The sequence below is a fragment of the Pyricularia grisea genome (genome assembly GCF_004355905.1).
Source record: "Pyricularia grisea strain NI907 chromosome V map unlocalized Pyricularia_grisea_NI907_Scaffold_6, whole genome shotgun sequence".
Classification (NCBI taxonomy): domain Eukaryota; kingdom Fungi; phylum Ascomycota; class Sordariomycetes; order Magnaporthales; family Pyriculariaceae; genus Pyricularia; species Pyricularia grisea.
The window spans coordinates 1,282,409-1,309,122 of NW_022156719.1; the positions used below are offsets into that span (position 1 = coordinate 1,282,409).

Here is a 26,714-nt window from a genome sequence, read left to right on the forward strand (position 1 = left end):
AACTGCATCTTGTCTCTTCAATAAAAGTGTCATTTTTCACGTGACTCGGTCGTGATTCGTTCAAAATCCAAATCGTCTTCAACGTCGAGATTATGCCCATTATTTAATGCCAGTTCTTCCAATTTCCTCCCGCGCAAGTGTAATATTCCAAATAAAAAGAAAATAAACAAACCAAAGATCAAATTTCAACCTACGCAATGGCGCAACCACCCCCAGCCAAACCACTTCCCAAAAACTGGCCCAAAGAAATCCCCTACCTCAGCGCACCCCTCCGCTCACCAGCCCTAACCCCGGCCCAACTAGCCGCCATCCGCACACCACCATCCACCACCACCACCACCACCACACCACCCAGCACAATCCCTCCCTCCTTCCCCCGCGGTCCCAACCCAGCCGTCGAGATCCGCCCCATCACGGACCCTCACCACCCAGCCCACGGCCAGGCCGGACTATTCGCCACGCGCCGCCTCGAGCCCGGGACGTTGATCCTGCCGTACCTGGGCGAGATCCACCCGGGCGTCGACGCCACCGACGACAAAAACAACAACAACAACAACGACGACAACCACGAGCAAGAATACGACTACTCCAAATCAGACTACGACCTCTGGCTATCCCGCGACGCCGACGTCGCCGTCGACGCCGCCCGCTGCGGCAACGAGGCCCGCTTCGTCAACGACTACCGCGGCGTGCCCGGTGCCTCCCGCGCCAACGCAGAGTTTCGCGAGGTCTGGGATCCGCGGTGGCGGTATCGTGCTGCTGCCGCTGCCGCTGACGGTGGTGGTGGTTGTGGTGGTGCAGGAGGGGGACCACCTGTCATGGCTGCGCAGGCTGGCGAGTGGGGCATGGCTTTGTTTGTGCTCCCGGTTGGGAAGAAGACGCTGGCTAGGAAGCAGCAGCAGCAGAGTGGGTCCGGGAAGAGGAGTGTAGGGGGCATTGAGAAGGGGGAGGAGATTCTTGTCAGCGTATGCGTTTCTTTGGTTGTTTTTGTCCTTATTTTTTTTTTTCGCTTGCAGGCAAAGTTTATGGCTGAACTTCAAACTAACGTGTGATTTTATTTGTTCAGTATGGCAAGGGGTTCTGGGAGAAGCGGAAAGAAGAGTCCGGCGAGGCACCATGAGAGACCTTTTTTTTTTTTTTGTCTCTCTCTTTCAGTCTCACAGCAAAGACTGCGTTTGCTTGTATCCCTCCGCATCACTCAGCAACCACCACCAAGAGTGAACCCTCATATCGCAGGGGGTGTCACTCTAGCTTTTCAGGCTCAGCGAGTTGATCAGATGCCACCGGAGCTGCACAGTTGGAACAACTGGATTGGACAGCTAGTCCTGTCCACGACACTTTGACCTACCCCAGACTTCTGATTCTGTCAAAGATTATCGAAATTGATATGAAACAGGGACGAGAGAGAGAGAGAGAGAGAAAAAAAAAAAAAAGAAAAGGTTCAGTGCATCAAGGGATGCGGATCTGCCACATCTGGTTGTCCGCAGATGACTACCAACTTCACCCAAGGGCGAAGTTGCGCTTTGACTCTCACCGAACCAAGGCACCAACTGGCACTTCAATAACTGCGCCCATCCCTTATTAAGTCCCTTACCAGGGATCAGGAAGCATTATAAGAGCCATTGCCAAAGAAGGTGTGATAAGGCCCCAAATCTTCAAACAAAGAGTGCCAGGCACACCCTGTAGTATATATAACACAGCACCAAGGAACTACTTTGCCTCGTGTGCGTGGTATGACTTTATAAAATACATTATTCAAGGCCACTTTTTTTTCTCCTCTGCCCTTCTCCACCTCTACAACATGAAGTGAATTTTTGAATCCTAAACCAGTAAAAGCGAGGCCATTTTGGAGTAAAAAATGCTACCTTATTGATTTGCCTATACCTGCAAGGCGTAAAGATACCCCTTCCGCAGCATCGGGCGTGGATCGAATCCAAGGTCTTCATAGTTTCTAGCTCCCTGTAGCCTCCTCATCAGGTGCATGAGTGCCTCGTCCCGCGCGTTTGGATCCGGCTCACCGGCGGCGGTAGTGTTGTTGGCCTCGGCCAGATCAGTGCTGGCGGCTGCCAGGTCGGCGAGGTGTTTGAGACCTTGACTGGCGGTAGCCCCTGCAGCAGTTGTCGGCGCTGCGGCGGCTGAGTCTCCTGCTTGTGCTACCGACTCCGGGTTGCCAGCAGTGGTGTCATCCATGGACGACACCTTGGCGCGTATTATATTGTCCCACGTCGACGGGGCCATGCTGCCCCCCATGAGATCGTTTGCTATCAACTCAATAGAGTCTCCCCTCGTCTGGGATACGCGACTGAGCTCCGCGAGGCAGAGACCAGCGAGACCATTGACGTGATGATTCAGTGGGCTGAGAGCTAGGTGATTAGAGCTCAGCTGTTGTATCAGGCCCACTGTTGCCCATAGAAGCTCCGTCGCTGTGGAAGATGGTGTGAGTAGGCATGTGAGTAGGCGACAGTGCCAGAACGCAAAGTGAAGAACAGGATGTGATTTCGGCGTTATTATAGTAGCAGGGAAGTTCAACTTCCAAATGTCCATGCCAAGCGAGACGGCCGAGGCGTTGATTGGTGGCGCATCATTATAGGGTACGGCTGTGTTAAGACCGCTTGGAGAGGAGATGAAGGTTTCGACGTAGTTACCCAGTATGTGACAAAGTCCTACACCATCATTAATAGCCATCCTCAACGTCCGAAAGACTCTGTATGAAAAGTCGTAACTTACCGATAAAGTGAAAACCTGCGTCACCAAGCAGGATTTTGAGGGCACATGTAGCATGGATGCAGTTCTGCGGAATCAACAACGGCCTTGCAGTGCCAGCTGCGTTGAAACGGTCCAAAGCAACAAGGCTCCACCAAGCCCGCAGAGAAACCATGTAATGTGACTCCGGGTCCGGATCTGGTTGTGAAAAGTCATCCATCTGTGCGGTGCGTAACCCCATATCGTATGATACTGCCACAGCATGTGCAAGGAAGGCCGCTTGGGAAGAGCCGCCGTGTTGACCATCCAAGGCAGCCACCCCGTGGTTTTCAGCCTCGATAGCTAGGAGAAGCAAGACCTGAAGGTGCACCAGTTTGGCAGTGTACTGATTCTCGTCACTGAGCGTATTTTGAGCACTTTCCGTCTTCCACTGAACTAACAACCTGGCTGCACGGCGCGCATCACCCGCGGCGACACCCTCTGGCATCGCATTGAACGATTGCATCGTCGATGTGATCGCCTCAAGAAAAGCCTCACGCAGCAAGGGCGGACATCTTGCCAGTGTAGATTGAACCACCGTCTTGACGCTGGCAAGAAAAGGAAACGTTGGGTGAACAATGGTAAGGTATCTGCAGTGGCGTCAGCAAAACAAAGCGCATAAAGGCTGCGAGGGTGGGGGTATCTCACCCGTGAAAGACATTATCATCAATCTCGCGGACATTCAGCTTATCTGGCTGCTGAATCGCCGCTGGGATTCCATCGGTATTTGTTGGCGCAGAGACGGGTAGAGGACCAGGGGCTAAGAGGGGAGGTTCGGGTGGCGGCGGAGCTGGAGCCAAGGGTGGCACAAGTCTGTTAGCCGAGTAGGCATGTTTTTGTCCCTGGCCTTCTGCAGCAGTAGTTGGCGGTGGATACGGCTGGAGAGGTCTCGGTTCCGAGGACCAGGTGGTTGCAGGCGGCTTGTTTGAACCCGGAGTAGAAAACGGATCTGTAGATATGCTGGAGAAGGGGCGCTTTGCACTGTCGTTAAGTGGTGCTGACGGGGACTGATGTTCCGAAGATTCTCGTCTTGGGCCGCCTGCAAAGTCCAAGATGTCGCTCGCTGTCAACCCCTGATTTCCCAGCTTGCCTTCAATAGAGTTAATCCTGTCGGCCAACTCTTTGATATAACTAAGGACACTCAAAGTTAGATGAACCGTGCAGACAAAGCCTAGTGACCATCTCGTCCTACTTACCCCTTACTGGGACCTCGCTTCTGAGGAATACGGCTAAAGTCACAGCGTATCTGAGACCGGCGACAGTTTGAGCATGCCGTCTCACCCGTCTCCGATATTGCATCACATTTGACCTTTTTACGACGACATTCGTCACATGCTCTTGACACTTTTGAGCGCTTCCTAGGCGGTACACCATTATCCGGAGAACCAGCATACATCTGCAGTTGCGCCGGCATATGCATTTGAGACTGCTGAGGCCCATCGACGTACGGAGGCTGCATTGGGGATTGGATGTGGGGCTGGTGCGGATGGGGCTGCGCCATGATCTGCTGTTGGTTCATCTGACCATTCATGTGATGGTGATCATGATGATTATCCATTGGAAGGCCCTGGTGCTGATGAGGGGGCATCTGATGTGGTGCAGCTTCATGGTGGTGGGGAGTCATGGGAAGAACATGTTCGTGCAAACTCCCTTGCTCAGTTAGGTTGGTAGCATCTTCCATCTGGACATCTTGACCCTCTGTTGGCGCATGCGGATCATGCACTTGATCAGAGCTGTCACCATTTTGGATGTGCTCATGCTGCGGCTGATGCTGTGGGGCATGGTTTTCGGCCAGCTCCTCGAGAGCCGCGGCAGCTTGCTGCTGAGGCCCCAACAAAGGCTGCTGGCTTTCTTCCGGAGGAACGTCCGGAACTTCAAGGTCTGGGCCCGGCGCTTCAGGCGGAACTATAGACTCCTCCCTAGCCGCGACGCTCTCTTCAACACTATCTCCATGTTCAACGTGGGATTGCGGCTCAAAGTCATCCCTTGGTTGCGGCGCATCCAAGCCAGACGCTCCACTCTCATCAACCGCTATAGTCTGTATCATTGGCGCCAGGCTGGTGCCGAGCTGGGCGACGAGTTGAAGGTCATCGACATTGCGCTGCTGGGGCTCTTGGTCGGATGACGCGGGAGCTTCTGGATCAGCCCTCAGTTGCGTCTGCTCTGTCGGCTGGTTAAGGGTAGACACGTCGAACTTGGCCTCGTCATAGTCGCACGCGACGGTCGTAACGTCTGGCTCCGGGAGAGAAGATTGATGAAGCAGGATGTTGTCGACCTCTGAACCTAGCGCTGGCTTCTCCATCGAGGAGCCCAGTCGACAATGCGACGCAGGGAATGGGATGACCGCTATTTGCGAGATGTCAGGGCTCTGTTTTTCCACATCAATGTTCCTCCACCTCCCCCGTTTCTTTTGACAAGATCGTCGTCGCTCCCGGCAGTATCGCACAACGTCGTCTGAAGCTTGACTCGATCGTAAATGCCATACAAAGGTCAAAAAATATCACTGTTTATAGAACGGCCACAAAGCCAATCGCATCAGTAAGGAACCCCCTCATTGGGATGACTTTCTTGGAAGAAATGTTGCATATTGATGGATGTATCTGATTATCTATGTGACAAAATATCGAGTCTGACATCGACTAGACTAGTAACAAAGATTGTTCCACGGAAGAATGTCACGATGAAGAGTTGGAATGGAGGGCAGGCATTATTGGTAGGTAGTAAGGGCGATGCGACGACGATGATGACGATGATGAATGGGATGGGTGGGATAGGTAGGTATACAATTGAGAATTGTACAGCTGGTATGTAGAGTGAATGGCGGCGAGCTTCAGGAGCTCAATCGATTGAGATTGGAAACGCTTGACGTACCTAAGGGCAAGCAACCACGTTGTTCCGGAGCGAAAGAATTTCCTTGGGCTTGTCACGGATCAGGAAGAACCAGACTGCCGAACTGGATGGTGTTCATGCAGCAGCAAGCCCAAACTGCAAGGACGGATTTTTTTCTTGTGGCACCAGCATTATTGGATTTTCCGAGCCTTACCCTATTGGTGCAGCTTCAGCAAGCTAGAGTAGTGGCTTTGGATTACATAATCCGGAAGCGGATACGACTGCTAACAACCCAATCCCAGCACCCCTGACGGAAACATGTAGTCAAGATGATGAGATTACTAAACAGAACCTTAGGGCCCTCTCTACATTGTCATGTTGGCCTGGTAGATACCACCACTAGATTCTGAGGATTTGTTTCTTCTTGGGCATAATTATAATCATACTAAAACTATACGTTTCCTTATACAATATCATTCTCTTTCAATCACTCAGAACTTTGACTACTTTCTCCTAGTTGAAACACCCTTTCCTCATCCCTCTTAGCCCGCAACTCTTCCGACAACTTCATCACCAGCTTGGCATGTATCCATTCAGCCTCATCCTGTCTCCCCATCAATGGACTTTGAGATCCGATCCAGCTCCAGCTGCCAGGTTTCTCGGACATGTCTCCGTCTTTGCTTGCCGGCTCTCCGTTTTCCTCAGCTTCATTCCTCTGCGCCTTCTTCCGACCCAAGTGTGTTAGGTAGTGGTGGCTGCGCCCATGTGGCTGCGCCTGACGATGTGTCTCTGGGTTGCTCTCATCCTCACCGATAAGGCGTAGGTACCATGCCCACTCGACAAAGCTGTACTTCTTCGGCGGCTTTTGTTTCATATGCTTAGCGACGCGCGCGATTTCGTCAATGAGCACAACGTGGTAAGCGGCACGGCTTGTGGGAAGGTCTTGAGGAAATCCCAGTGCGGCTTCTCGAGATACTGCACCATCGTGCTGAGCTGGGCCTTTTTCTTTTCTGTTCGGGTACCTCTCTTTCATCTGAGACCTTGAGCCCTCAGCAGTCGTCTTTGCTTTGCCAGCCCCTGTCTCATTTGGCTTGGATTTTGATTCAACATCGTCTCCCTCATCCCGTTCAGAGCTGTCATCGTCATCGGAGGAGCGCCGAATTCTCGCCTGACCAAGGAAGCCTGGCGGCAGACCATCGACCTGTTCCTCACTATCGTTGAACAGTTTTCCAAGCGACAGCGTCCGCACAATCGCCTTCATGTCCTCCGCGACGTTCTTGTCACCAGGGAGGATGGTAACCTCTCCGATCCGGTCCGTCAGGTCTCTGATACTTTTCACAATAGTGTCGCCGGCATTCGAGATGAGAACCGTCGTCGTCGGCAGAGCTAGAAGCGACCAAAACACAAAAAAGGACCTTCCGGGATTTGAGATAGGCGTCACGTCGCCATAACCTATGGTTGTCAAGCTGACAAAGGCAAAGTAAACCCCATCAAAGTAGCCCCAACCCTGATACGGAGCCTCGCATGCTTGAAAGACGTAGGCTCCAAGAAGCCACAGTACAATCCATGTGGTCGAAGAGAGAGCCATTGCGACCCATCGTCTCCGTTTGGCTGCATGTGCCTGGATCTGCCTCATCAGCTGGAACTCCTTTTGTCTTCGTGCGATTTCTGCTGGATTGCTGGGGTCGTTCAAGTGCTCATTCTCATTCTGGTCTTCGGCTCCATTCCTAACAGGCGCGAGTATATCGATCTGGCCTTTTTTCGTAAGACGCCTGACGGTGTGCCGTCTCTTTTTCTCGACCATACGTGCGTCTATCATCCTTCTTCCACGCTCTAGCACCAAGCTCCGAATCGATCCGATAACGAGACCCAGGCTTATGATGCCAATCAGGGCATACGGGAACAATAGTCCTCGACCCAGCGGTGTCGCCGCTCCCATGTCTCCGAAGCCGACAGTGAACAAGGTCACATCGGCCCAATAAACGGCATCAAGGTACGACCATCCCTCAATCGTGGAGAAGATCAGTGCTCCGACGAGTAGGTACATGAGGAACATGATTGTTTGCAGCATCAAGGTACGCTGGCTCGACGTAAGCTGAAAGTCGCTGTCGTAGCGGCCGATGTAAGCCCCGTACGCCGTGATGACGAGAAGCGTGGCCACGACAAAGTAAAGTATGGCAGCATAAATACCATAGAAAAAGGCCTGTGACCAGATGTACTGTTCCGCAGGCTGGAGGACTAATGGTCCTGCAGCTGTAGCAGCGAGACATATGAGGCAGATAGACGAAAGATACCTACGGGGGTGAACATTTGTTTGTCAGGCTCAAGAAGCATTAGCAGGTCAAAGCAGGAGGCGTACCATCCCACAATAGTCACGGGCATGGCTATCGTGAACCGGATACGTCTGGCCATGTTCAGCAACAGGAATAAGTTGGCCACTATGGCAACCGCTAGCTGAACGGCGTTAACTGCAATTAGATATGACGGGTCCTCGACAAACTCGGCTTGGCTAACGTTGGTTCCTGGCGGCATATGCTGCCTCCAAGGTCGAACCAGGGCGCATATACTGAAAGCCGACGCAACAGGACCTAGGGTGCCAGCCATCATGGGGAATGCAGATGATGCGAACCACCATCTTGTCGGGTCGAGGTGAGCCTGGGTCTTGTACGTTTGCTGAAGTATCTCGTGCGCTTCACCTCCGTGGTCGGTTACACTCTGCCTGTCCTTCTCGGCAGCTTGTGCATGGCGCTCGATACAGTCTCCACTGGCGTCATCCATGATTGCTGTAGAGGGCAATCAGTTCTGCTAATCAAGGAGGATAGGGTGTTGAATCTCCATTAGTCTTTGAATTGCTGTAAACGAACGGCGGAGTTTTCATCTCTGCATGGATGTTATTTTGTTGATTTTCGTAGTGAGTAGGTTTTTCTTTCACAACAAGACATCATCGTTTTGCTGCGGCTGGAATCAGGGACACCGCGGCTTGATCAATGGCGAATGACCGTATCCGCGTGGAGTTCTCATTTTGCGACCAGTCCAATAGGAGCTAGCTATTCCCTTTATTCCTTGATTGTCACAGGGATGCAGTACGTAGGTCGCAAAGATGCTTTCATATCATGATTAATTGCTTGAACTGATACCCCTAAAACTCATTTTATGTAAAGGAACTCCAGGCGACGAGAGGAAGGGTTGCAAGCATTGACGAAAGTGAACAAAAGATTGAAAAAGAGAGGTAGCTGGCTGACCTAGCCCACGATTCAATCATTGTCCTTTCCCATCAACCCAGCAAAGCGCAACGTCTTTGTACGAGGTAAACAGGCAATTACGTCATCCACGTGATCTGAGGCTTGCTGCATTTTTTATTTGTACAACAATCACGATTAGGTACCTACCTAGCCACCTTCGCTTGTCTTTGTCCAGCTTTCGGTTACCTCAAACGAAGGAAGATACTATTATTTCGGGTTACCACAGCCTTTCTTTCAAGTCCGTCCTAACCAGTCGCTCCTTTCAATAACGGGCGCTTGAGTTGCGCACTTTAAACTCTGAACATTTGTTCAAATAAATTGTTTTAATTTATCACTGGGGCTGAGCCCGTGCGCTGTGACATTTAACACAATCGATTTCTTTATGAAATAATTTCGACGTCTTGTCACCAGTAATATATTGTTGAAAAAACGGATACTACAGATACAGGGATAGGTATATATACAAATTAATGCTTGAGATCCCTTACCACTATGCCAAGATGCCAACCCCGGCTTCCGATGGCTTTGCGCACCATTCGGACCGGTAGTTGGTGCCGAACATTTGCATCCGGCTCCCATGCTCCTCATCACGAGCAAGTCTCCGTCCGCTGTGCTTCGTCTGGTCACATCACTGTCGACCTGCACAACCATCTCTATCACCCTCCTACTGCGCCCCTGGTGATTTATCTTCCATCATTCTCCCGACCGCCACACCTCTCCCCTCCCCTCCCGGAATTCATCAAACGATATCCGACAGCAGTCATCAACTACCGGTGGCCAGAGGATTCCCTCATCTCAGACCCCGTTCCCGCAGGCCAAAACAACCAGCCCGAGGATGACGGCATCATTCCAACAAATCCACTTCACTGGCCCACGCCCATCCACGATACCCTCTTTGGCTATTCTTGGATCACGGACAACCTGGTCCCTCCAGAAAATCAACGGCGAGACATATACGTCGTCGGTTCCTATCTCGGCGCGTCGTTGGCTGCCTCCCTAGCCCTCACAGAGTCGCACATACACGAGCGAATGGCCGTCCGTGGCGTGGCCTTGTACAATGGCATTTACGACTGGACGGCATTTCTTCCACCGCAAAACAACAACCCTGCTAACCCGGACGCTCTCGCCGCCATGAAATCCCTGCTGGAGCTACCAGACGATGACGTAGAGGGCTCCGCGATGCACTACCTCCGCCAGCTGGTCCCGACGCTCTTCAAGACACCTTCGAACCTATTCGACCCATTTGCAAGCGCTGTACTATTCTTCCGCAGCACGGGTCTGCTGGTTCCATCGTCGTTTGAGCCGTCAGATTCAACCATCCCACCGGAACTTGAGCGCGCCATAGCTGAGCTTTCATTGGACGAGACCTCCACTCCGGCCCCGGGCAGTCCAGAGGCAGCCAGGCTCGAAGTGGCTTTCAAGGCCCCGAGGAAGGGATACATGGCCTTTCCTACGCGCCAGTCGATGCTGCGTATTCCTGAAGCGTTGATATTGCACGAGACAGGGACTGCGCAGCCTGTTCGTGGTAAATGGAGGAAGCGGGGCACGGCTGCCCGCAATGACTTTGCATCGCAGGCTAAGGAGCTGGCAAGGGTGATGCGACGAAGCATCAGCATGTATGAGCTGCGAGAGCGGATGAGGGTGGATGATGTTGATGAAGGCGGTGCCGAGGCTGAACGACGGGTGCAGCTACGCGACATTGGGACAGAGGATGTTGCTGAGGAGGCTTTAGGGCCGGTTGTAGAGGAGTGGCTCGAGGAGAAAATGGATGCGTGTAACGTGCCAGCTTAGCAGTGTCCTGTGTCGCTGTCAGGAACAGGACTTCCAATGCAAAGACTAATAGGTGTCGTACAGTAATGTATATTAATATGTACATGATTTTAAGGTCGAAAAATAAGATTCTCACAACATTGGGATTTTCTTGCTGTAAAGGGAGTTTTGGTTGACTAGAGATATATATAATCGAATGTGCAAGTATTGAAAGCCTGGTTTGAACAGTTAACTACCATTGTGTATTATCAAAGCCCGTTGGCAGTTTTCATAACCATCTCACTTTGTGTTAAGAATATGAGAAGAAGGGATTATTTGCATGCAATCAGTGTACCAAGTATTCTGCGTACTCAATTACAAGGTATGTAGTAAGCACAATTCCAATGATCGCTACAGTCGACGTCAATAATCATGTTCCAAATAATAGCAAAAAATTATCGCTCATCTAAATTGCTCACAACTTTAAAGAACAGTCGATCAACAAAAAGTCAAAAATAAATGAAACATAAATTTCTCCCCCGAACCGGAGTCGAGCCGGTGACCTTCTGATTACAACTTGACAGATTACAGTCAGACGTGATGAACCAACTACACCATCAGGGGTTTGAACTTGACACTCCCAGCCCAATGTGGAATCTATGTTCCCTCCACTAGCGGGGTTCGAGTTTCGGCTAAACTACCAACAACTTTATCGCGCACCGTCGCCATGACGTATGAGCACCGATTCTGCTAATCGACTCTTACCAAAGACGTATGTGCTCTGTACATATTGATTTTATTCTATCGAGGGATGCTCAGGCTTAACAAAACAGAAGCGGGAAAAAGACAGGTAGGGCTTAAGATGAAGAAAGAGGGGGAAAATTTCAGCAGTTTCAGTTGCTTATGAATTCGACAGGTTCACTGATTTTGCTTGATTGGTAGCTTCCTGTGGTCTTTGAAGAATGCGACCATGTGCCGTTGACTTACACATCTAATATTGCAGTAGATCTAACCTAGCCAATACATGGAATATTATCGCGCAACTTATATGTCGTTCTAGCACACTTATCTTCTTAATCTCCCATCCAACCTCTTCCCAGACCCAAATCCAACACAAAACCACAAAAGAAAAAAAACACCACAACCCAACAATGCCCACTCCCCAAACCCAAACAATCCCAACACCCTGGTGCCCCATCTCCGCAACCATCACCGAACCCGACCCCACCACGACACCTCGTCACCCAGCACCCACCGACCTGACCCTCCTCCTCCTGCACGGCAACTCATCCAGCTCCCTGGCATTTTCCCACATCCTCTCCCGCGACCCACCGGCCGGCGTATGCCGCGTCATCGCCCTCGACTACCCAGGCCACGGGCGATCTGGCAACGCAGCCACCGACGCTGAGGCGGACCGCGTCTACACGCAACCGGGCTACGCCGTCGTGGCCGCACACGCGCTGGCCGCCCTGGGCGTGCGCGGCCGCGTCGCCGTGCTCGGCTGGAGCCTGGGCGGCCACGTCGCCATCGAGCTGATCCCGCTGCTGGCGCCGTCCAGCCTGGCCGACCGCGCCGCCGCGCTGGGCGCGGGTCCGCTGCCCGGCACGACCATCGTCAGCCCACCACCACCACCACCACCGCCGCCGCCGGCATCCCGCGCCATCTCCCTCGCCGGGATCATGCTGGTGGGCACGCCGCCGCTCGGAAATGCGGCGCAGCTGAAAGCAGGGTTTACCCTCGGCGCGGGGGAGTGCGCGTCGGCACGGGAGAGCCGCAAGGGCGATGTTGGACGGGGCGGGCGGGCGGCGGTTGGCGAGATTTCGTTCTTTGCGCTGGCGGCCGAGGAGCTGACGGACGATCTGGTGGAGTCGCTGACGGTCGCGGGCCACGGGCCGCCGCGGGAGCAGTGGATGGCCGACGGGGTGCGACGGACCGACGGGCGGGCGAGGCGCGCCATGGCGGAGAACGCCTTTGCCGGGGAGCTGTCGGACCAGGTCGGCATCGTCGGGGCCAGCGACGTGCTGTGCGCCGTGGTCAACGGGGCCGAGGAGCAGTTTGTCAACCTCGATTACGTAGATGGCGTCAGCTTCAGGAACCTGTGGAGGGGCGAGTGTCACAGGATCCCCGCATTGGGCCATGCTCCATTCTGGGAGGCTCCCGATTTGTTTTGGGACGATTATTTGACGCCTTTTCTTGCAGATTGTAATGCAGCGCAGGCATATTCACTTTAAATCACAGGTTTCACAACGGCCGCACAGGAAAAACATGATAGGTATTGTTATTATTAAAACAATGCATCCTTGGTTTATGTACCAGGGGTGTTGTGGTCAAATGCCCAAACAAAAGAAAGAAAAAAGTCCATCCAGGACACCAGCAAGACAAAAAAAAAAGTTCCTCCACGCTCGACGAATTCAGATTTTATCATCATTAATCTCAGAAGAGATCACCACCACTCTCTCACTGCTGTCATCATCACCAACTTGCTCCTCCGCTTGGCTATCCGCTTCGGCAACTTCCACTATGCTCGGCCTGAATCCGACGATCCACAGCCGTGACCGAAGCAGAAGCGAACTCATAACGACGCTGATGCTGCTCAAAGCCATTGCCAACGCCGCCCACACCGGGTCAAGTCGTACGTGCTCGCCTCCCGGTCCTACAATTGGGTATAACGCACCGGCAGCAACGGGGACAGCCAGGACGTTGTAGACCAGCGCCCAGCCAAAGTTGAGCTTTATCCGACGGAACACGGCTTTTGAGAGCTCCAGCAGCGTGAGAACGTTACGAAGGTCGCTCTTGACCAGCACGAACCCGGCGCTGGAAATGGCAACGTCGGATCCAGATCCGATAGCCACGCCAACGTCCGCCTGTGCCAGCGCTGGTGCATCGTTTACTCCGTCACCAACCATGGCCACAATGGCTCGCTTAGTCGTCGATTCCTTCTTGCCACCGATCTGCGCCTTGAGAGTGCTTTGCAGGTATTTGATCCTGTCGGCCTTCTGTGCTGGTAGCACCTCGGCCAGCACATGTTCGACGTCAATCCCCAGTCTGTTGCCGACCGCTCGCGCTGTTGCAGCATTGTCTCCGGATAGCATGTACACCTGTATGCCTCGCGACTGAAGTGCTGCGATCACGGCTGCCGACTCTGGCCGGATCGGGTCCGAGATGGCGAGCGCGCCTCGAACCGAATATGTAGACTCAAATATCGACTCTGGGCCCTCGTTTTCCTTATCCGAAATTGGCTTGACAGCTGCTAGGGCAATAGAGTTGGCACCAGCTGTCCACATTGCTAATGTCGCATCAAGAGACAGAGACACGGTAGCAGAGAACTGTTCCATCAGGGCCTTGTTGCCCACGATCATCTCGAACGCCGCAGAGCCATCATTGGGTGTGAACACTGCGCGCATTCCCTTGCCAGGTATCTCCTGGAGATCTTCGACTTGACCGGTTGGTAGGGGCTGGAGTGAGCAATACGAAACGATGGCCTTGGCGATAGTGTGGCTGCTGTTTTCCTCGATAGCCTTCAGGGCAGCCATGATAAGTGGCTTGGGCACCGTAAACTCGCCCCTCTCACCATCCAGAAACTTGGAATCTGTAATCTTGGGCTCACCGCCCATTGTCAAGGTGCCGGTTTTGTCAAACACAACACAGTCGATCCGACTAGCCGTCTCAAAGGCGAGACCACCACCCTTGGCAAGAATTCCGTACCTGGCCGCGAGACCGGCGCCTACAAAGATGGCAGTCGGGGCCGCAAGTGCCAGACCGCAGGGACACGCGACAACAAAGACTGCTATGGCAAACTGAAGGGAGAATGAAACCCATCCGCCCGATGTGACGTCCAAAAAGTGTCCTGGGATCACGCCCGAGACGCCGAGCGAGAGCCACATAAGCCAGGTAACAACGGCGACAAGCGTCACACACGGCACAAAGTACGTCGTCAGGATGTCGGCAAGCTGCTCCATAGGCGCTCGCTTGGTTTGGCCTTCACGTACGATGCGAACAATTTGATCCAGCATGGAATTGCCAGAAACGCCCGTTATGCGTATCACAACAGGTCCAGCTTTGTTGACTGTGCCGGCGTAGACCTCTTCGCCTGGACCTTTCTTGATCGGTCTGGACTCTCCAGTTAGGCTTGACTCATCGAAGCTGGTAGCGCCCTGCACGATGATTCCATCGGCCGGTGGTGATGTGCCATGTGGGATGCGTACGAGGTCCCCGAAATCCAAAAGCTCGGTTTTGACAACGATATCCTCGGTGTGTCTCTGACCATTACTGTCTGTGCTCTGCTCGACAAGGATGGCAGTAGTTGGTCTCAATCTGGCAAGCGCCTCAACGGCATCACCAGTCTTGGATTTGCTGTATGATTCAATGAGCCGACCGAGCAACAAGAAGAAAGTAAGGAAAACGACGGCATCAAAGTAGAAATTGGCGTCGTTGATTTCCTTGGGCCTGTAGATTGCAGCCGAAATCAGCTGGCTTGTAGAGCTGACGTAGGCAATAGTGGTACCCAGAGACATCAGTGTGTTCATGCTCCCGAACCGGTAGAAGCGTTGGAGAATTGGTGTCCTAGATTCAGGTTTCCAGAGTGTCCAGATCTCCTTGAAAGCTCGCAAGTGAAACATGTCGGCGGCGAAGAAGTAGACCGGGGTTGCCAGGATGAAGAGTGCCATTTGGAGCCGACTGATACCCGCAACCCAGGGCATCATAAGATAGTGCTTTTCCATATTGCTGTCCGGCAAGAGTGTCATGTAGACGATACCGAGTACAAATGTTGGAATGCAAAGTATCCCTGTAAAGATAACTCTGTATAAGATTTGTCTCAAATGCTTTCTTTGAATCTCCTTGGATCGCTCTTCGAGTGTCGGTGGGTGGTATATGGAAGCTTTGAATGCCGGATCGCTGGCCTCGATCGAGGCAAGAATTCGACGTATCGTAAAGTCGGGAGAACTGGGCACATATGTGACCTTCATGATAGGATGTTGATGCGTCGGCTCCCGATCCACGCGAAGAGTGTACCGCAAGCCAAAGGTCTCCAGGTTCTGGATCGTCCGTCGAGGACAATGGTCGCAGTACATGCCCTCCACCGAGATCTCCACAGTCCTTTCTTCCTGCCCCGTCTTCTCCTCCTTCAAGTTGGTGATGGTGTCAATCGCGGCATCGTATCCAAGGTCCTCGATCTCGTCCACGATCTTGTCCGCTTTGCTTCTGTCTGCAAAGTCAACAGTTGCACTGTTGGTGATGAGGTTAACGGCAATATTGGAAATCCAATCCCTCTTGCTAAGCTCTTTGGTGATTGCATTCGAGCATGCTGCGCATGTCATGCCACCAATGGCGACGGTAGCTCTCCATATCGGGGCATCGTCAAGATTTGGTGAAGCAAAAGACTCGATAGACATGATTGGTGGTGATGAAGAAGCTGATGATGATGCTGAAGATGAAGATGATTCGCCGTTGTTACTCCTGGACCTTGACGGAGCTGGGGGCCGTATGACAACACCCAAGTTACGGGTCGTCGGCTGTGCACTAGGGATTGGATCAGGCCTGATAGCCGAGTCTGAACCCTTTCCGCGACAGTCCTCGCAGTTCTTCAAGTGCGCATCGATATGAGACGACTTGGAGCCAAATAGTGGTGATCTAAGCCATGATGATGCGGCGGCAGGTTGTTTCCCTTTATGGCGACTGCTGGTAGCTTCCTTACCACAGATGTTCATAGCTGCAGTTGTAGCTTCCGAGTCGAGGTGTGCCTCCTGGGTCGTTCTGTCACCAGCCGAGGTGGTTACACCGCAAACCTCGAATCCTGCTCTTGAAAGCTCGGCGGCCATGGTGCTGATTGGGGCGTCCAAGTCGTGTTCAACGGTAACAACAGCCGTCACAATGTTGGGCGACACCCACCTGATCTTGTCTTTGCACGACGCATAGAGGACTTCTTTGATAGCCGAGACGCATGTCGGGCAGTGTAAATTGCCCAATAAAAAGGATGTTATGGCAGGTTCCGTTGGAGGCCGAGACTGCCTCGTGTCTGATGGAGCCATGATGTGCCGTGGCTCTAGGCAGCTTGTTCCGGGTAGATCTGCGCACGAGACACCACTAGAAGTTGCCCCGGTGTTTGAATCAGATCCCGCCGATGATGTTCCAGGTAAGCCGTTTAGGATTGCTTCTGGGTGTTGATGCTAGTGTATGCCGAATTCCAGCCTTGGTATGGTGTCTCCTATAGTATTCGGATATTACAAGACACCCATGGAGGAAACCCGGACCGGCAGATGTTGGTGTGGATACCTCGGACTGATATCAGGCTGAAGTTGACAGAAACCATCAACTGGTAGATCGAGGTTGACGGCAGGTTGCGGGGAATCCTGATGCTTGTCAAAATCGATGATGTGTCTTACAACGATTCCAAGTTGCCTTCGTAATGAACTGAAATCTTTGGCTTTGAAAAAGCGGCAAGATTGCGGGTCGCACTTCGGCTGAGTGTGGCGTGTATATTGATGATGAAGACTATGGGCCAACGAAAAAGAAGAACTAGAACCTTGAAAGCCAAGAGTTCGTTCAAAGGAACAAGCCGACGACAGCTAGTGCAAATATGCAGTGAAACAAACTAAAGTGTGTATAACAAAAAAGAAGTGATTCTCGTCAGGAAGCAGCAGCACTTTGCCGCGTGTGACAGTGGCACCAAGCAGTCGAAAACTTCTTCTGGTCAACACTTGAGACGGTGTATCTCGGGGGACAACTTTGGTTGACTCTGCGTTGATGAATGAATATGACAAACAAACGTAGATGCACTCAAAGAAACTGGCAGACCTTGCTGTCTTGAATAAAAGTCTGATCTCTTTTCTAGTTCTTACCTGAAGATTCTAGCAGTTTTGCGCAATTTTTGCTGGTTTCAACTCTGGATTACTCATTACGTCTCTCAATGCAACTTGTTCGCGCACAAGTCGCGCAGGCCCCATTAGTGTCAAAGTTGGGGCGAGACGGCACCCACTTGGCAACCAATTAGAAGTGGGCGTGAATTCTTTTTTCTTCCAAACATCACACCCGCACAAGCTTGCAGTCTGCGAGATCATGCAGCGCTGCTTCTAATACAGGGAACCCAATAATTGAGGTACCGCTAAAGTAGTGTCTGTTGCAGTCATTGACGCATGCACAATGGGGGAACCGTTCCGATTTCCCCAAAACGGTCTCCGCGGCCATCTGAACTGTCGATTTATTGCTGACAGACCAAGACTATTTCCGTAGTACGGACGAGGGGACAGACCAAACTGTTGGTCTGGGCCAGGACGAATCGCACAGGAGGACAGGATCGCTTGTAAGGATTGCTGCATGGGCTTATATTGCAGCTCATTAGTGTATATTCCACAAAATCTCTGCTCTGTAATATTTTCAAGGATATGACAGAGACTAATTGGATTTTTGGTTAAAGCTGACGGCGACAAGCCTGGCAAAATACGTCCATGGCCGGGGAGAATAACCGCGCGCTGATTGTCATCACTCTACTCCGTATCATTAGCCTGCCATAGCTTGGTTTAGAGTTGCGTAGGGCGACGGCCCACCAGGCTAAGAAAAGCATAGAACGAACAGAACCGACCAGGTTCTTTTCAATCTACAAAAGCAAAGGGTATATATGACCGGCTACAAGTCCAATTTGTTGGGGACATTCCAACTGCCTCAGGTAACGAGTAACTAACTCGTTGTGAGTTCAGAGTGGGAAATTGAACCTGCATGTGAGGCCCAAGACATTTCGTGAACTGCAAAGGTAAATATTTAGGCAACAGCAAAAGTCGCATACTTTGAATGTTTGGAAGCATTGGGTAAGACCAAATCGTCATGCTATGCTCAAAACCCTCGGCCTCGACAAGTTAGCGTTGGCGCTGTGCACTGCACTATGCGCTGCAGAATCCCTGACGTCGTAAGATAGCATTGGTAATATATTCACGGGTCAGCGCTCGCATGGACTTCCATATCAGTCGCCCATGTCCCCAAAACACCACTGTTAATGTCTGGTCACACCCAGTTCTAGCAGTCCAACCAGATTTTCAATTGAAGTGACGTAAGTAGGTAGACAGTGACATGAAATCCTGACAGTAAAGCCACGTGCTCCTGACTGACTTGGAGCAAACAAAATTGTTCCAACTGTCTTTTGTGCACAACAGAATCGGGGACGAACGCCAAATACTGCCGAGACATTCGTCTCACGATTCAGAGCTCATCAGCTTCAGGGAGCACTTGCGCCTGTATACCCGGGTTATGTCTCTTATCATTGCCTTCAACTTTCGGAAGACACAAACAGGGACGACCTTGTGCTCCCCAACCGGAGCCTTGTTCAACAAAACAAAACAGGTCGGGCGAAATTCGATAGCGTGGCAAAGAAATTGAGAAACAAATGGAGACAAACAATACGGAGTACGAGCAGAGACTAGTCATTGCTTCTGCGAGATCATGTCCCAGGATTCACTTACCTGACGTAAGGCTCAGCAACGAGACGCTTGTCTTTGTTGATTCCCATTTTCCAGCGACGTGAAGGATTGAGGCTTTTGTTATTTGGCGTACGACCACCGATAACAATCCCACGTTCATGTTGAAGTCCAGAGTCTCTGGCGCCGACCCGACAAATCCTATCCGAGACCCAAAATAACACGAAATTTTCTGTCCGAGGTCGTTCGCGTCCCAAATTCCGGGTTCAGAGGCGAGCCCAGACCCGGCCAGCCGGATGAGGTTTGGACCACATTGCCAGAGGTCAAATATCGCAAGCGCCGACTGTTTGAGAGAAGCTTCAAAGTCTCGTTCCTTTTCGCGGTAACAAGTGACAAATGATTCCAAGGCAAATGTGTGTGTGGATTGGCCGTGAGTGTAAAGAGCGAACAGGCTGGAGCGACGCAGGCTGATTCCAAACGGAGGGGCTTCTTCTATATGAATTCGAAATACTTGCTCATTCTTTCCTATTTCGGCCGTCAAAGGTTGGCGTTGAGCTGGCTTCCATTGGCCGTGATCGCGAGTTGGCTTGCTGCTCTTCAACAGTCACGTGACTAGACAAGACTGCTTTCCGCCAATCGGTGGTTTCGGGATTGCATCGTAGATGACAAAACTTAGGCTAAGCCTGTTACGGTCTAAGAGAATTGCGTGATCGAACTTGCCTCATGGCAACATTGATGTGCACAGTTTTCAAACGCATTTCCGCCCCATTCTCGGAGAAGCCAGCCTTGCCACACAGAAATGCCAAATAGAATGCTGGATCAATTGCAAGTGCAAAAAGGCCCTACTACTATTACAAACCCCGGGTCGGTAATACTGTTTTGGGATGCTGCGCACGCAATGTATGCAACTCCGGATATCGGGGCCTGCACTTCAACCAAGGATGACAAGATGAGGTTTGCGTCTGTCTTTTTCTTTTACTTTTTTATATCCTTGCCTTAAATAACCAAGTCAGAAAAAAAGAAGCCTATGTCTAGAGTTCCCACAAATTATTTTAAATAAAGAAAAGTCAGTTCTTTAGTCTGAAGCAGTTCTCCTGGCTCGCAAGTTTCAAGGGAGCGTTGTGCTCCGGCGGCTCTCGGCGTCGGGTCCCCCTACCCTGATCGGATCGCGACTCAAAACTAGACATTTTTCAGTAATTTGGTTCCAAAAGGTGTTCTCTCTCGAGACTTTCACGCATATTATTATCCATAAGGGCACAATGCAGTTGAAGCAGACAGAGTCCTCCGGCGGCGTTGCCGTCGAGGTCAAACCCGTTGACTTCAAGAAGGGCTCTTCAAGTTTACCCCTCGGCCAGCACGTTACCATTGACTCGATTTCCGGACCGACATATGTTACGGCACAACTTCTGGTACAGCAAATTGCCTACAAGCTCTCGGACAAGATCTTTTCTTATTCTCCAGAGACTTTCGACCTGGATCTTGCTGTTAAGCAATGGGCTAGTGACAAGGAGAACAACATCCACGGCTATGCCACCGATGTGCTCCCCTTGCAAATCCGGACAGGGGCTGGTGCCTTTGCACTGGGCTACATATTTTCCAAGGACTTCGACTTGAGCAAGAGGCATATACCCCAGTCTCTCCTGGCGCCCTCGGCAAGCATTCGTCATCTCCGTGAGGCCCTCGACCAGTTGTCTCTCCTTTACGGTGTTGCAAGCCCCTTTGTGGCCCACATCGCCGCCCTCGACTATTCGAGGCAGGATGGCCTTGTTGCCGAGTACGGAAGCGCACTGCAGGCCGCCGAAGAGCTTGGTCTCGCTCTTATCTCGAGCTCATCAGCATACGAAACCCAGCACATGGCCATTTTTGCCACTCTGCTCGCTGGTATCCTGCCCACGTTGCACATCTACGACGGCGTTCGCACTGCCCGCGAGACCCTCCGTATCGTGGACGGTCTGAACGAGGGAGGCATCAAGGATGTCTACAACAAGGTCTCCAAGGCTGTCAGCTCTCTCAACAAGCGCCAAGATGATGCCTCCAAGGTCCTCCAGACCCTCAAGGCTTTCAATGAGGAGCTCGGTACCGACTACCGCCCCTTTGAGTACTTTGGTCACGAGGCACCCGAGACAGTGCTGGTAGTTTTCGGCAGCGTCGAGTCGCAGATTGCCACTCAGGTGGTTTCTTACCTTGCCGGCCAGGACAAGCGCGTCGGTGCCGTTGTTGTGCGCATCTACCGTCCTTTCATTGAAGAGGCTTTCCTGGATGTGCTTCCCGACTCGGTGGGTCAGATTGCTGTCTTTGGACAAGTCCACGATGAGAACCAGGTTGCCGACGCCTCTGTGCAGTCTGTACTATACTCCGATGTCCTCACTGCTGTTTCCTTCTCAAGCAAGTGGAATAACGAACCAACTATTGTTGATGCCAAATACGCTGCTACTGATGCATTGAACCCCGAGGCTTTGGCCACGGTTTTCTCTACACTTATCACCAAAGACGGCCAAACTTTTGATGTTCGCATCAGTCAGCTCCAAGAAGCCCAGCAGTACTCGTTCTGGGATGTTGACAACGCCGCTGCTGTGTCGGTGCCCACTGCTGTTGGCCATCTCCTCACCAAGCAATCCAGCAACAACATCTATGTCGACGAGGTCCATGACAGCGTCATTCAGGGAGGCATCGTCCGCACTGACATCAGGAGCTCAAAGAAGATTTCAGACGCCGCTTACCAGGTTGAGGAGGCTGATGTCACCTACGTAGGTGACGAAAAGCTCCTCAAAGATGTTGACATCCTTCGAACTATCAAGGAAAATGGCAAACTTATCTTGAGGCTTCCCACCTACAAGGCTGAGGACTTGGAGAAGCGCATCCCTGCCGATTCTCGCAAGACAATTCAGGAACGTGCCATTGAGCTTCATGTGCTGGACACGGCATTTTCCCCTGCTTATGAGGCCATCGCGAAGCAGCTGGTCGAGATAGCTTTCCTCAAAATTGCCAAGCCCGAATTGACCATCCCTGAATTGGTCAAGTTGGCCAGCAGCATCGACGAGTCTAAGGCTGTCCAGGAGTCGATTGATGCTCTGGCCGAGTGCCTGCACAAAGTTGATGTGCCCGAGTCGTGGGCCGAGGTTCCCTCGGACTTTGTTGCCCCGAGGCGGCAGAAGCAAATCAAGAACCGCAGCTTCCAGCCTTTCCAGAAGGAGGAGCCCGAAGAAGTTCTCGACCTCTCCAACTGGGAGGCTGCGGCGAAGGGCCTCATCTTCAAGGAGGCCTACGGAACGGTTGATAGCCTTCGCCCTGACCTCACCGTCAAGACTTTCAAGATCACGGTCAAGGAGAACCGTCGTTTGACACCATTGACCTACGACCGCAACATCTTCCACATCGAGTTCGACCTTGGCGACTCTGGTCTCACCTACCAGATTGGTGAGGCTCTTGGTATCCATGCCGACAACGACCCTGTCCAGGTCCAGGACTTTATCAAGTTCTACGGCCTCAACCCTGAAGACATTGTCCAGGTGCCCTCACGCGAGGATCCTACTGTCCTCGAGACCCGCACCGTCTACCAGTCTCTCCTTCAGAACCTCGATATCCTTGGCAAGCCCCCCAAGCGCTTCTACGAGTCTCTGGCCGAGTTCGCCACCGACGAGACGGAGAAGAAGAAGCTCACTGATCTCGGTGGCCAAGTCGGCGCCGAAGAGTTCAAGCAGCGCTCTGAGGTCGAGACGTCGACGTACGTGGACATTCTCGAGGAGTTCAAATCCGCTCGCCCCTCCTTCACCGACCTTGCCCGCATCGTCTCGCCGCTCAAGCGCCGTGAGTACTCGATCGCGTCGGCACAGGCCGTCACACCTACCAGCGTTGCTCTTATGATCGTAGTCGTCGACTGGGTCGATCCCAAGGGCCGCACTCGCTACGGACAGGCGACGCGGTACCTGTCGCAGCTCCCCGTGGGCGCGACGGTCACTGCATCGGTCAAGCCGTCGGTTATGAAGCTCCCGGTCGCAGACACGGCACCGCTGATTATGGCGGGTCTCGGCACCGGTCTGGCCCCATTCCGCGCCTTTGTGCAGTACCGGGCGATGCAAAAGGCGCATGGCAAGGACATCGGTGCCATCCTCCTTTACATGGGCAGCCGGCACCAGCGCGAGGAGTACCTGTACGGCGAGGAGTGGGAGGCTTACGTGGACGCGGGCGTCATCACGCTCTTGGGCGCCGCCTTCTCGCGAGACCAACCCCAAAAGATCTACATCCAGGACCGCATGCGCCAGACTGTCGACCAGATCGTCCAGTCGTACATCACCGACGGCGGATCCTTCTACCTCTGCGGCCCGACCTGGCCTGTGCCCGACGTCACGGCGGTGCTCGAGGAGGCCATTGCGCAGGATGCAAAGGCCACCGGGCGCAAGGTCGACCCCCGCAAGGAGATTGACAGGCTCAAGGAGGATGGGCGCTACGTGTTGGAGGTATACTAGTTCTAGACACAAACAGTCGTCTTTCTCGGATGAGGGGAGTTTGCGAGCTTTTTTGGAGATGAGAAGAAAAAATTGGGTTTTATGCTTTTTTTTTTTTTTTTTGTGTTCTTTCCCAGCCGATATATTAGACCATCTTAGCACATACTGAAAGCCAAGCATCTACTGCGGAGAAACTGGCCGAAATATTGAAATGCGGTTAATTAAAAACAAAGAATGATTATTTTATGCCGAACTTGGAAAGTTTTGATATATGATAATTTATATCTGCTTAATCCCATTTTTGTATCCGTTCGGATAAGGTCATTCATTGAGGCGATTTCCCTCTACTCAACCCGTCGTGATACTCGGTTTTCGCGCCATTCAAAAGGCCGAAACTCACAACAAGTTTTGAGCTGATCGCTCTACACGGCAGAACGGCTTGACGGTGATGTATGCAGCGTAGATCTCTTGACCTTGATTTCTTTTACTTCTTCTTGATTGCTTTTTTACAAGTGCCGATGTCGGTTTCATCCCTTGGAAAAACAAATCTCCGATAACCAGTGGCGAAGTGAGATAATAATCGCATTTTGTACATCGTATCAAGATGTTGCTGTTAGATGGATTTTCCTATCACAATGCGGGGTGAGTATTTTGGAAGTTTGGTGGGGAAATCCCCTTTGAATTCAAACGCTTTTCTGTGATGGAGATTTCGTGAAATGGGCAATTCCAAATGCCCGTGCCTTCATTTTTTTCTTCTATTACTTCGTACGACACACCATGACACACACCTTGGGTCTGTGGCTTGGCAAGCGAGCTTCAATTCCTGCGTATATGCCATGACATTCACGTGGCATTTGGCTTGCAGCTTACCGCTTTACCACGTATATAACCATCATTTCCAATCTATAAGTAGCATCAAAATATCTGCACTATGCACAAGGCCGAAAAGCAGGGTGAGACCCCGCAATGCGAGTGAAAATATTCAGATCCTGCCTGTCCAATTGTTTTTAATTTGCATCGATATTTTTGGCTGAGCGAAGGTGCCTTGGTATGCCGATGTAAGGCAAGCTAGGCAAACCCAGGCGGTTCTGCAAAATTAAAGTGGGCAAAACCTGCAGGTTTTCCCGCTGCAATTAAAAGAAAAAAAAAAAAAAAAACGCATTCAGCTTGCAGCTTCATCCCTTTTGCCTGCATCTGCAACCTGCGGCGAGGGAGATGACAACACCCTGCATTGTGGATAGAAGAAAAAAATAATAATAATAACAAAAACTTCGCCAGGTTTGGAAAGATGATTCTCGAAACGATTAAAAATACATACGAATGAAAGGAGATGGTCTGGGTATCATCCCGAATTGCTTTTGTTTTTCCAGTGTTTGGTCCTAGTCACGCGCTCATCAATTAAAATGGGATATTAGACGATGTTTAGTACGATAGGTAGGTACACTGAACGAAATTGGAGAGAAAAACTTGACTACTGTATAATCCTGACAGCCGTCAACAGATCGGCAACAAGCCGGTTCGCCTACGCACGAGCAGGGGTCGGGGCGATGTGATGTGATGCGGTTCAAGTCAATGCCCAGGCCAAGAGAGACATACATAACCATGCCGGGCAGTGCAATGCTAATGCAGGTACCGTCTCAGTCGCTTGTAGTAGAGAGGGGAAGTGAGTACAAATGTCGCGAGTAGGTACGGTATATTTCCCAGACAAGCTTAGGATAGGTAGGTAGGTAAGATAGGTAGGTGAGGGTTTAGCACCAATGACAAATTCGCCCGCTTGTCTGTACATTACGTACAGTACTGCAGTCAGTTGTTTTGTCGTATGCAAGGAGCACCTGACACAAAAGCTGTTCCACGACTGAAAGAGATCCTAGTCAGTCTACATTGTATACTGGACTAGTATGTTATGGTTATTCATTCGTATGTGGGCAATAATAATGCCTTAGAGTAAGCATTAAAAGCTTAACCAATCTGCGGCCACTTGTTGTCTGTCCTTTGGATGGACAAAGGTAAGGCACCTAGGTAGGTAGGCATAATCCAGCTGCCTTGATGAAGAAATTTAATTTTACCGCCCGCTAACATGCACCCACCTACTACTAGGTGGACTAGTAAGGGACAGAACTCAACGGTGACGCTTTGTCAAAAGCCACACACAGTTTAGCAAGTTGCACAGACCGTTTACTTCCCCTCATTCTACAAACCACAAAGCCAAGCTAAGCAAGGGCGTCGTCTAATGTGATTTAATTGTTGACAGAGGTTTAAAGAAAAATACGACGGACATGTCTGATAGTTTCTCGCCGACATGGGATTAATCTTGAGATAAAACTCGTCATCGTCACGAGTCCGCCTTGTTGATTTTGAAGCCCTCTCTGTGATATGTTAGGAGACTCGGAGCGATGAAAGGATCAAGCTGGTTGCTTGACTGATGAGCGGTAGTTTAGACCCCCCAATTACTATCAGCGACTGCCAATCAAAGTTTCTTGAAGTGACTAGGGGGGGGGTTGGCGGCGTGGTAGCGCCCCACACATGCTCTACTACTTTACTGGTACTACTTACCGGAGTACGACTTTGTATCCGCTGGCAGTGGTGAGTGACAAGGGGTTGAACTGTTAACACACTGGAACAACCTGGATCTCCTGTTCGGGAAACGGCTGAACGGTCAAGACAGGTGGACCCTGAGGGATGAAGTGGATTTTTTTCTTGTCTTTCTTACTGCAGTCTTGGTTAAGGGACGTTCTTGATAATAATCTGGAAAATTAGGGATTATTCGTCGTACTTCGCGTAAGGAAGGGGGAAAAAAAAAAGAAAAAAAAAGAGAAGCAAAAGGAACAAAGCAAAACCCAAACCAACCCACCTGCCATCTGACCTGTTATTCTCCTGACTTCAACCTCTCTGCCTCAACTATCTACTACCTGCTCTAAAACTGCCATACAGTTACCCCCATTGGCGAATCAGACTAGTGCCGGATGATTGTTGAATTTCCATTCCCTGTCACAGACCATAGGTAGCCCAAATCTCTCCTCCTAGGCACACGAGCCCAAACACCAAAAATCAATCAAACTAAATCCCCGACCCCCCCTGGTCCCCTTCCCGCTTGCCATGACCTGAATGGCGGCGCGCTGTGGATCGGCAGCCCTTTTCGTTTTGAGCTCGCTTCCACACCCGGCAGATTACAGCCAGTATTTTGAGCTGTTCCGTGTCACTTTTTTCTACGGAACACATCACAGACACCAGCCAATTTTGATTCGTTCGTTCCAGGATTTCCACGGGGGTAATATCGTCCCCTTTATTGGAACAACACCGAA

General features: G+C 51.5%; 9 protein-coding genes across 9 annotated transcripts; 5 read left to right on the forward strand and 4 right to left on the reverse strand.

Annotated features, from left to right (window-relative positions):
* Nucleotides 1-197: 197 nt before the first annotated feature.
* Nucleotides 198-1,461, forward strand: PgNI_08327 (uncharacterized protein; the record flags this gene model as incomplete). Its single annotated transcript, XM_031128325.1, has 2 exons — nucleotides 198-965; nucleotides 1,067-1,461. 2 exons carry the CDS (start codon nucleotides 198-200, stop codon nucleotides 1,118-1,120), a joined length of 822 nt encoding a protein of 273 aa, XP_030978714.1. The 3' UTR covers nucleotides 1,121-1,461.
* On the reverse strand, nucleotides 1,415-5,044 carry PgNI_08328 (uncharacterized protein; the record flags this gene model as incomplete). Its single annotated transcript, XM_031128326.1, has 4 exons — nucleotides 1,415-2,663; nucleotides 2,728-3,332; nucleotides 3,391-3,873; nucleotides 3,939-5,044. The coding sequence occupies 4 exons, from the start codon at nucleotides 5,042-5,044 to the stop codon at nucleotides 1,879-1,881; spliced, it is 2,979 nt and encodes a 992-aa protein (XP_030978708.1). The 3' UTR covers nucleotides 1,415-1,878.
* A 1,014-nt stretch (nucleotides 5,045-6,058) lies between these two features.
* PgNI_08329 (uncharacterized protein) lies at nucleotides 6,059-8,349 on the reverse strand (the record flags this gene model as incomplete). Its single annotated transcript, XM_031128327.1, has 2 exons — nucleotides 6,059-7,865; nucleotides 7,931-8,349. The coding sequence occupies 2 exons, from the start codon at nucleotides 8,347-8,349 to the stop codon at nucleotides 6,059-6,061; spliced, it is 2,226 nt and encodes a 741-aa protein (XP_030978709.1).
* Nucleotides 8,350-9,332: 983 nt separating this feature from the next.
* On the forward strand, nucleotides 9,333-10,604 carry PgNI_08330 (uncharacterized protein; the record flags this gene model as incomplete). The annotated part of the gene is made up of 1 exon (XM_031128328.1): nucleotides 9,333-10,604. The coding sequence occupies one exon, from the start codon at nucleotides 9,333-9,335 to the stop codon at nucleotides 10,602-10,604; it is 1,272 nt and encodes a 423-aa protein (XP_030978795.1).
* Nucleotides 10,605-11,713: 1,109 nt separating this feature from the next.
* Nucleotides 11,714-12,793, forward strand: PgNI_08332 (uncharacterized protein; the record flags this gene model as incomplete). Its single annotated transcript, XM_031128329.1, has 1 exon — nucleotides 11,714-12,793. One exon carries the CDS (start codon nucleotides 11,714-11,716, stop codon nucleotides 12,791-12,793), a length of 1,080 nt encoding a protein of 359 aa, XP_030978797.1.
* On the reverse strand, nucleotides 11,849-12,700 carry PgNI_08333 (uncharacterized protein; the record flags this gene model as incomplete). The annotated part of the gene is made up of 1 exon (XM_031128330.1): nucleotides 11,849-12,700. One exon carries the CDS (start codon nucleotides 12,698-12,700, stop codon nucleotides 11,849-11,851), a length of 852 nt encoding a protein of 283 aa, XP_030978796.1.
* A 180-nt stretch (nucleotides 12,794-12,973) lies between the features above and the next one.
* Nucleotides 12,974-16,591, reverse strand: PgNI_08334 (uncharacterized protein; the record flags this gene model as incomplete). Its single annotated transcript, XM_031128331.1, has 1 exon — nucleotides 12,974-16,591. The coding sequence occupies one exon, from the start codon at nucleotides 16,589-16,591 to the stop codon at nucleotides 12,974-12,976; it is 3,618 nt and encodes a 1,205-aa protein (XP_030978572.1).
* Nucleotide 16,592: 1 nt separating this feature from the next.
* Nucleotides 16,593-16,882, forward strand: PgNI_08335 (uncharacterized protein; the record flags this gene model as incomplete). The annotated part of the gene is made up of 2 exons (XM_031128332.1): nucleotides 16,593-16,695; nucleotides 16,791-16,882. The coding sequence occupies 2 exons, from the start codon at nucleotides 16,593-16,595 to the stop codon at nucleotides 16,880-16,882; spliced, it is 195 nt and encodes a 64-aa protein (XP_030978799.1).
* Nucleotides 16,883-20,226: 3,344 nt separating this feature from the next.
* On the forward strand, nucleotides 20,227-23,433 carry PgNI_08336 (uncharacterized protein; the record flags this gene model as incomplete). The annotated part of the gene is made up of 1 exon (XM_031128333.1): nucleotides 20,227-23,433. The coding sequence occupies one exon, from the start codon at nucleotides 20,227-20,229 to the stop codon at nucleotides 23,431-23,433; it is 3,207 nt and encodes a 1,068-aa protein (XP_030978812.1).
* Nucleotides 23,434-26,714: the final 3,281 nt, after the last annotated feature.